Raw genomic sequence first — 10,016 nt, 5'->3', positions numbered from 1 at the left:
TTGACAAGCGATTGTACAAGCTAAATGCTCAAGAACTTAAACAATACAATGGTGATACATTGCTGCAGCAAGAGTCAGGTCTGTATGCGCATACTTACACAAATGCTCACCTTTATCATATAAGGTCACTAGTTTTGACTTGATGGTGCAAACCTAGGATGTCAAGAGTGGTGTATGTATAAATATCATTGTGAGTCTTATTCTATGTTGCCTGAACTCAAACTGAATATATCTTTCCGCATCAGAACCTGCCTGAGCGTCCGATGCTCAATATTGCTGAAACCTCCAATGGGAATAACCTCCTCGCTGCATCCACAGACTGCACAGTGTCCATCTTCGATAGGACCATCTCGTCTCTCTCCCAACCAGACCTTAAAAGGCAACTGGAGACGTTGGCGACTGTGAAATTCGATGACACTGGCCCCCTCACCCTTGTACGGGGAGTGCTATATGCCTTACCTTTTGTAGGTTAACCTGCAGAAAAAAGTGGAGGATGCTGGATGGTGGGCTGGTGTGGAGATGTAGAGAAGCCACAGTGGATGTAGTGTAAATGTCTGAGCTCAGATATATGCACGTAAGACACACAGTGAGGTCATGCAACAAAATGTGAGACTCACTGTCTGATGATGGGGATGGTACAATACAATGCAGACGGAAATGATGGGTGATTGGTGCACAGAGGCATCGAGAGCCAGATTTTGGAAATGGTCAAAGAGACGTAGGTGATCATCATAGGATGCTGTTATGAACTGTCTGTCACGGTGGTGATGATTTAAGGTTTAGCAGATGAATTAGTACAAAGTGTACAATGATACCCATGACATCTTCTGTGTTTTGCCTTGCCACTTTAGTTGTGTATAGTAATAACACATGTGATTCGGGCCAGGATCTGGGCTGAAAATCAGGGTCTCCCAAAAGAGTGCTTGGAAACATGGTATCAATATCAATTGGGCCAAGTGAGTATATACGGAGCTTGAAATCAGATATAGTCGAAAATCCCTTCGAAGATGCTCTTGTAGCATGGCACTGATCATGCTTCCAAATTATTTGACCAGTAGAACTGTAACTACGCACACAGAGTGATTTCGTTAACCTGAAAGGCTCGTGAGCTTTCATGAAGTGGCTGCATAACCATCTACTGAGTGTGCAGTGTCTTCCAATAAGACAGTTTGTTTCTCAGATCAGCCTTTCATCATATAAATTATGCAGTATAGAAATACTACATCAATATTCACAGTTCTGTATATATCTCATCGTCTGTACAATGTTCGCTTTGGGCGCCTCATGAGACTACATCTCAATGGTGACTTTATCAGCAAACACCCAGTCATAGCCACCCTCGACATCTTCGTCAGTGTCAATTTCATCAGAATCAATGTCACTAATGTCGAGGTCTAAATCATCATTCACCCGATGGCCCATGGATTTGTATGGGGTGTAAGACTTGGTGCAGGTGAGGTAGTCAGAAGCTAGGGCACAACAGGACCTAGCCACCTCAGGAAGATCCATTGGTGTAAAGCGAGTATGAAGGGTGCTGATATAGTATGAGAAGGACATAAGGCTGCTTCATCATGGAAGCAGAGGCGAAAACTATAATTGACATCAGGTGAGAGTTGGCAACAGAACGCACGAGCTGAGCCTTGGCTCAATGGATCCTTTGTGAGAGCAGCATCTGAAGACTGAATTCATCATGACAATGTCAGAATCCGCATAATGCAACAAACAAAATGCTCACAAACAAAATGGACCACACCCTGTGTAGGCGAGCTGAAGTAGGCAGAAAAGGCAAATTCCTGCTGAAGAAACTTCAGGAAGTAGTGAAAGAGACAAAGGCTGTTTGTTTGGAAAGATCACTATGCTCATCGGTTAAGTTGCATGAGCTGACAGAGGGCCCGAATGCGATAAATGTCCACCGCTGCCATTTGTGGCATTGATGAGCAGGCGTATATAAGGCAATCACTAGCGGAAAACCACTGGCTCATCATTAGAAGTTTGGTGTGAGACATGAGAATGTGTGATCAATCAGGAACATACACAATGACCTGGGGGACCCCTCCAACATGCCGTCACTGGGGCAGTGGGGACAAATGCAAACTTATTCACTGTCTTGGCATAAACACCGTGCCCTGGAGTCGATGGCAATTGTGGAGCAGCCTCTGCGTTTCCAGACACTTACTATATGATATAGTCTTGAGCATGAGTCATGCACTAATATATGATGCAAGTCAGAGCACGCATGTACGATCACAGCTTGAGAAGTGTCAATCTTGTAGACATCCTGGAGGGGAGGACAGAGGCTGCATTATGTCAACATTCGAATGGTATTTGTCACTCAGAGGTGTTGGGGACTTGGTGTGTGAGCAGAGTTAGGATGATAAATGATAAACACGGTAAATGATAAACAATCTTTTATTGGCTGATACGCTACTGGGCCCAGAGAATGAAGCACTTATATAAGCTCCCTTTGTACACAGAAACACCCTTTGTTGCAGAAAGCCAGTCTAGACATATTTAATGTATAATTATCAGACAGGCATCCATCACCCCCGCTTCTTTTACAGTTAACACACCATTACTAGTGATGAGCTACCAGATCTCTTGTATGAGGAAGTTAGCCATGTGCTACCCACAAATATTCATCAAGCAAGTAGGTCTGGATCACCATGAACCGCAAAAAAAATAGTACTCTTGTAGATGTTGACTCCAATATTCGTGGCAATCATGTACTCAACTTGGATACTTTGCACCGAGGTTTCTTGCCCTTTGTCACCAACATTATCCAGGCGGTGAGTCATGGGGCTTAGATTCCGAGGGCTTCTTTTCACATGACATACCACAGCTCAAGGTACAAGTCCCAGAGGGCAGCAGGGCATTAAATATATTGATGGCCTCTTTGCTGTGTTCGGTACAGTGAGTCACAGATGTCATGTTGGAGTTCTGACTGACTATTGCAGCTGGATGACCTCCCAGGCGAGACTCTGGAGTCGGGCATTCATAGCGCTATGCTTGAAATGGTCGGTTTCAATGTGTCTGACTATGAATCTTATGCACTGATGATAGCTATCATTGTGAAGGATAATTCCTCGGATTCCTGAAGAGACCTGGCAGATGCATCAAGAGGCTTGTCTTAAAGAGGCCAAATGTCATGAAGAGGCCCACATTGTCGAAGAGGTGCTCAATCTGGAGACTCAGCGGTGAGGCTTCTTATCTTTTGTCTCCAACATTTCCAATGTGGTAAGAAATGATCTTGCATTCAAAGGCTGCAACTTCACATGAAATACTGCAGCTCAAGATAAAAGTCCCTGAGGGGCAGCAGAGCATCAAATATCTTACCAATATATTTTCTGTATTGGAGATAGTAAGTCACACATGTGATATTGGAAAGGGCTTGAACTCACAACTACAGCTGGATGAAATCCCACGCAAGACTCTCGAGTCTGGCATTTTGTTACGCACTCAAATAGATCTGTTAGGTGGAGCCCTAAAGGGGTGTCGTCCGCTAATGTTCGTGACATAACCAGAAGGGTCCGGTGTAGTGACTGAGACTGGTGACGTCGAGTCAGCAGATATCAGAGACACACATGTCACGTGACTTATAAGATGGATGATGGCAGCAGAGCCTGATTAGTGATGGGAGGTTGAATGCGGAATGAAACTGAGAAACATTGGAATGAACCAACAGTAAGAGATACAATGCGCAGCACGCATGAGTCAGATAAGAGATAAGAGCAGATAAGGAAAGCCACATTGGTGGCATGAGTCAGGACGAGTCATAGCCCGAAGGCATATGTGCACATTGATGCGATAGGAGGAAGACGAGGGACGGGAGCGGTCCCGAGGATCCAGTCAACGGATAGTCGGTAAAGGAGTACGAGCCGGAGGCAGGCGAGGACAAGGATGAAGGAAAAGTGATAGGGGGGCCAAGTAGCCGATGTTACTTGTAACACATTTATACTACTATGACTGGAATGGTTCGTTATAATGTGTCCAATCCTAAGATTTTACTTACATTGGCTATAGCTAATTTTTCGGAGGAAAATTGCTCAGATTCACGAAGAGACTTGGTGGATGTGTAAAGAGGTATGGGACCGTGAACACAGAAGGAGCCACACATTGTGAAGAACCCTGCATGTATGAAAGATATGTAGAAATCAGGTGATGACAATAAAGGAAAATTAGCGTGACATATAGGGCAAGTTCAATGATATCGCAAGCGAGACAGAACTTGGATATACATTCTTTCTGGAAGATCGCACAGTTTATGTGACACCCAATGCATTGATTCGGAGGCTAGCGTACATCAACGCAAATGCAAACAACATAGCGGGATATGTATTGATGGTGAAACACGTGTGGAGGAGGAAGAATGACTTGATGAGGCCCAAGATGGACCCCTGAACAATATGACCCAAAGAGAATGTCACATAAGATAGACTCTAAACATCTATGAGACTATCAAAATGCCCCGATGAGGGATGATGACTGAGACAAATTGGATTCACCACCAGCAGCAGGTTGCATACAGTTTTGATCGTGATCAAGCATACATGAAGATTCTAAAGCAGCACAAGAGAATCAATAGGCGAGCAAAAGAGCAACCAAAGGCAATCACCTGGAGACCCAGATACAGATGGTGAATAGGGATTACAGACATGATTCTCATCTTCTCGCCCGACCACGTGCCACGCAAAAATGCAAGCAATACCAATTAGAACATCAGAATCAAGACTGGGCAGAATCTCGAACTCGACATCGGTTCATAGGAAGCAGTAAGAATTTCAGTGAACCAGGAACCTGGGCTGGAACGACCAAGCAACTGAGCAATCGAAGCATTTATAAAACAACTTGGTGATACTAGATCAAACATGATAGAGACAGGAAGATGACTGAGGAACATAATCATAGTACTATGTTCCTGTACATCATAACTCGTGTTTCACATGATCTGAAATGAGTGTAGCATAATGTGTTTCTAGCCATGTTCAATGAGGAATGGGTCAGTAAGGAATGAGCTGCCACTCCTGCCGACCCCGACATTGATATGGATGTAAGTTATGACCTCAGGTGGGATGCTGAACCTGAGCCAGGCGGTGTTGACTTAGAGGCCGGTTATGACCTAGGGTGGGATTATGCACCCGATGGTGGTGATTATGACCTTGGGTGGGGTTTTGCACCCGATGGTAATGATGTATCTTCAGGTGAGGTGCTCCAAGAGTCTGTAGGAGTTGACCTCAGATGGGAAGCACCCACTGTGGATGCCTTGGATTCAAGATGTGCGATGATGGCATTGTCATGTAAGGTTGTTTTTGCCTTGATCATATATTTGCTGACCTTCGGAAGCAGACTCTACCATCAATGTTGACAATGAATATGATCTTGGGTGAGATGTTGTATCCAAGGATCAAAGCTGCAACTGTAAGTTTTTCATATCTCATATTATAATTATAATTATGATGAAGGTCTCTCAGCTATCGACATCGACGAGGTTTATGACCTCGGGTGGAATGACACTGCTACTGTGGATCGCGTGGAAGATCAGCAGGTGCAATCTGATTTGATTCCACTGAGCTCCAGCTCCAACTTTGTGGGAGATGAGGATTCAAATGCCTCTGCAGGTGTGATGAGTTCTAATGCCCAGCTGGGACCATCAAATCATACACCCAATGTCCTTCATCAAGCAGAAGCCGCCATGGCTCATGCCCTCCGGAGGTTGAATGCTGTGGGTCACACCAACGGTGAGTGAGATTTCATATGAAGATGATTATGACTGATCTATCCAACTCAAGATGATGAACAAATGCATTGCATTATGCAAACCGCAGTTGACAGCCTCGGAAGATCTTATGCTCCCTCGAAGGTGAGGAGAGCAAATTCATGGTTGTTCGGCGCATACAGCGAGGCGAGGAATCAGGTGACCGAGGTGGGAGAAGACATTCTCTCAATCACCTGACTGCTACATCTCTACAATGGGATAATGGATCTGCTGGAAATTTTGGTGAAGGACCTCGAAAAATTGGAGAGCACACAGTGATTATACATAGATATAATTATGCTCTCATTGTAAGATAGTGTGATTTTATGTACCAACTCTCAATATGTCATAGTTAATGTCGTGTTGCTTTGCAAGTTCGTTTGGCTGGTGCCAGTGTCTTCATCTGACTTCTTGTGCATTTCGCAGGAGATGCATCTCCTGCATCCATTGGATCAGGATCTGCTCTAGCTCTCTTTTTATTTGGGCCTGGCTTATTCTGTGTTGGCACAGGTGCAGGCCTCTGACCCGATGGCGCCGGAGCTGATGCAGACTCAGTAGAGTTTGGGAGGATGGCTGAGGCACCCTCTTTGTCACTGGACTGCTGAACATGACCTCAGTGTGATGTTTCACCAGTACGAGAAGCAGGTCCAATCTTGCGAGCAGGATTCTGCTTCACCTGTTGATTCTCCAACACCCGTGGTTTCTTCACTGGAGGTTTCACCTTCTCTTGAGGTTCTTCAACTTCCAAATCTTCTGATGAGTCTTCATGCTGGCATTTCTTGCGAGCTGCTGAGACATGATGCATTGGCTGTTTTTCCTTGTGCTTCACTTTGACAAGCAACCTGTGAGGCTCATCATTGTTAGAGTCTGCCTCCAAATCTTCCCAGGATTCTTCAACAACATCATGTGTCTTTCTGACTTGCACCTGGTGCTGCGATACTTTCTGGACAGGTCTGTCATCATCTGTGCTACCAGTGGAATTGTCATCCATTTGATGTGATCGATTCTTCTCCCGGGACAATTTCCTTGTGGACTTTTTGGTCTTCTTCACTTTTGATGATCTAACAGTTGATTCCTCTTCAGTGTCTGACTCTACCACTCTCACAGGAGGCTCCACCCGATCCTTGCACCACCACCCGTTGAATTTCAGAGTGGGACCATCTGATGACTCCTGTCGGTTATACCAGAATTCGAGCAAGGCTGTGGCTTCCTCCCGGTTCATCCTCGAGGGCTCCCGAATTTTTGTGCCATCAGGTAGGTACTTTCTTGGTGGCATCTTGTCTTGTCGGGATGATAGTTCTTTCCATGGAACCAAATCTTTCGGTCTCCCAGAGCACACTGCTGTGTTGAATTTCAGATGTCAGATTTATAAGGGCATGCAAGTCACCTACCGTAATGCCAATTTAAATATGCTCGGACCACCACCTTTCTGGTTCCAGAGTCCATTTTGTCATAGTTCAGGAGGACGGGGACACTGCTGTCTCCTATGTCCAGTATGTATGTGTTATCCTTCCTCCCGGCCTTATGCACCACACAATCATCTTCGCCATCACCATCTACTGGCAGCACATAAGTCAGAAGTAAATCATCTACCGAGATTGATGAACATTTCTTACCAAACAATTTCATCACATATGGCTCCCACTCGGGCAATATGACCTGCCAGTCACAGGTCTTTGTGAAACTTTCCGCCCCACCGAACTCATTGTTATAGTCATGGCTTTCAGGACATGAGACGTGTCTTGTTCGGGCGATGAAACTCCACTCACCCAGTCACCAACAGCTTGCCCTCTTCTGTCTTCCTCGCAGCCAATACAAACACCCTCATTCCAGCCCATTTGTACATCTCACTGGCGAAGTGGTGGACCATGCCCTCACTTTTCTTTTTGGCGATGTCTATCTGCACCTCAGGAGGAACACCCTGACTGTTCCACTCTTCTGCCATCTTGACGGCCTCCTGAATTTCTTCCTCTGTCAAAGACTCTATCAACACGCTCAAATACTTCGAATAATGCTGGATCATTTCTGTTGATCCCGGTTTTACCCCCGTGTCATCCTGTATCTTTTTCAACAGCTCCCATTTCCGGAGTGTGTCGATGACCCAACAATAAGTCCACCTCCTCCCTATGTTAATGTGGGGGGTTTGTGGTCCTGCTTCCTGCCTCCGTGATTGCAAAACCAATTTTAGTACACCTGAAAGATGCGAGGGATGAAATTGTTGTGTTGAGTCTGATGAAGGTGGGTTATGTGAATGAAGGAAATTGGAATATGCAACAGAATAATAAAGGAATGCACTCCTAGGGGCACAGCTCAGCTGGTGGAATGGAAGCCTAAGAAAACCACCTGAGGTCTCAAACCCAGGTGGGTACCGGTTAAACAGACTCAACCAAGCAAGTCTGTTTCGTCCTTGCCAACAAAATCTCCAACCAAGCAAGGTTCAGACATGATGCATCATCAATTGTTCCCAGACTACAATGTCAATTTTGAGCACGAGGGGCAAGGGCCCATTCCATTCTCAAATATGAAGAGGCAGAGGAAGAAAACAAAGGCAAGTCTGTTCCCACATCTCCATCCCCATCAACTGGTTTCAGGCTGATGCCATCATCCCAGGGTCCAAACAACTACCTCAGGGAGTGGAAACAAAGGACTGAGGATCATCTGGATATGTTCATGGCAAGGGAGGCTCCTCATTCAGACAGGGTGTGTTTGTTGTGCGACCGAGACAGAGCTTATAGGTGTCATGACTGTTTTTCCAAGCCAATCTTCTGCAGTGAGTGCTGCTGAACACAGCATGTCTGACTGCCATTTCATAAGACTAGTTGATGGAATGGAGACTTCTTCGAGGAGAGCTCATTGACGAGATTGGGCATGGAGTACTATCTCAGCCACAGGGGACTCCCATGCCCGATGAACGTGGGAGGGCCTGAAGAGATCCATTGGGAGAAAAAGGATGTCTTTGACAATGATTCGGTGGATATGCCAGTAGTCGAGGAATTTACTAATGATGAGGACGCCTCTTCCACCAATGGTATGTCAGGACACAAGGGAATACCCGTCGTCGGGTGCATCGCACGGGTAACGGTAGTTGACATCACGGGCATACATTATCTCATAATCTGTTTCTGCCAATGCACCGATGCTCCCGATGCAGAGAAACAGTTGTTTCAAATGGGTTTGTTCCCAGCCTCTTTCACCTGGCCTAGGACCACATTCACATTTGCCTTGCTGAACGATTTTGCGCCCCCTGGGATCAATGTTGTGCTGCCAACAGAATACAATGAAAGGAAGCCAAGATGGCTGTACAGCTGCTCATTGGTCATGGATGGAAATTTCAAAGCTGAGCATCTCCACCTGACAAATCCGGACTATGAAGTTTGGCTCATAGACGGCCTTAGGTTCTTGGTTGGTAGAAGACGGTACAAGGCTCACTAGGCTGTAGCAACGGATTCAATGCAAAGGTCCGAGTGCAACAACCACAGGGCGGTGAATCAGGCCAATGCATCTCGGCACAAACTGGAAGCTACAAGCATCGGTGGATGTGTGTGTACCAGACACAGATGCTTTGTCCCTCATTCCATGGTATATTTTCAAAAGGGTGAGAGGTGAGACCTCCTGAGAATGACTTTGTTCACAATGGCTGACCTTCGGGACGAGGCAAATGAACATGGACTACGTGCTTTGCAATGCTCTCGGGTACAACACTGAAGGATTGGAAACTGCTTTGACATTTTATGACATGAATTGCCAGTACAACAAATATCTATTGCATGGGGTCAAGGAGAGCCCATATCTGGCAATCCCATTTGGAATGGAGATCATCCCGGGAATAGGTCTTTGGCATGTGCATGGTCATGCATCGCACGGGTAACGGTAGTTGACATCACGGGCATACATTATCTCATAATCTGTTTCTGCCAATGCACCGATGCTCCCGATGCGAAGCGAAACAGTTGTTTCAAATGGGTTTGTTCCCCAGCCTCCTTTCACTCTTGGCCTAGGACCACCTTCACATGTGCCTTGCTGAACGCATTTTGAACCTTGTGACACTTGACAACTTGGTTGGTGTAATACATGGTCAAAAAACCGTGGTTTCTCTTTGAACATGATCCCACATGAACGGCATCATGCCCATTGTCCTGTGATCATCTGCTCGCATGGGATCCACGGCTTCTTTACATGCGCACCTCTCTGTACCCTTCTGGATTGTTCTTGTACGATCGGTCGGTGCTTCAATTGGTTTTGCAATATCATAGGTGCTCGACAA

General features: G+C 45.8%; 1 protein-coding gene across 1 annotated transcript; it reads left to right on the top strand.

Annotated features, from left to right (window-relative positions):
- Positions 1-9,202: 9,202 nt before the first annotated feature.
- On the top strand, positions 9,203-9,620 carry F5891DRAFT_973458 (uncharacterized protein; the record flags this gene model as incomplete). Its single annotated transcript, XM_041376372.1, has 2 exons — positions 9,203-9,354; positions 9,407-9,620. 2 exons carry the CDS (start codon positions 9,203-9,205, stop codon positions 9,618-9,620), a joined length of 366 nt encoding a protein of 121 aa, XP_041216097.1.
- Positions 9,621-10,016: the final 396 nt, after the last annotated feature.

The sequence above is a fragment of the Suillus fuscotomentosus genome (assembly GCF_016647785.1).
Source record: "Suillus fuscotomentosus strain FC203 chromosome Unknown F5891scaffold_648, whole genome shotgun sequence".
In the NCBI taxonomy this organism is placed as follows: domain Eukaryota; kingdom Fungi; phylum Basidiomycota; class Agaricomycetes; order Boletales; family Suillaceae; genus Suillus; species Suillus fuscotomentosus.
The sequence above is the reverse complement of the archived record's forward strand: the minus strand, read 5'-3'. Positions and strand labels throughout refer to the sequence as shown.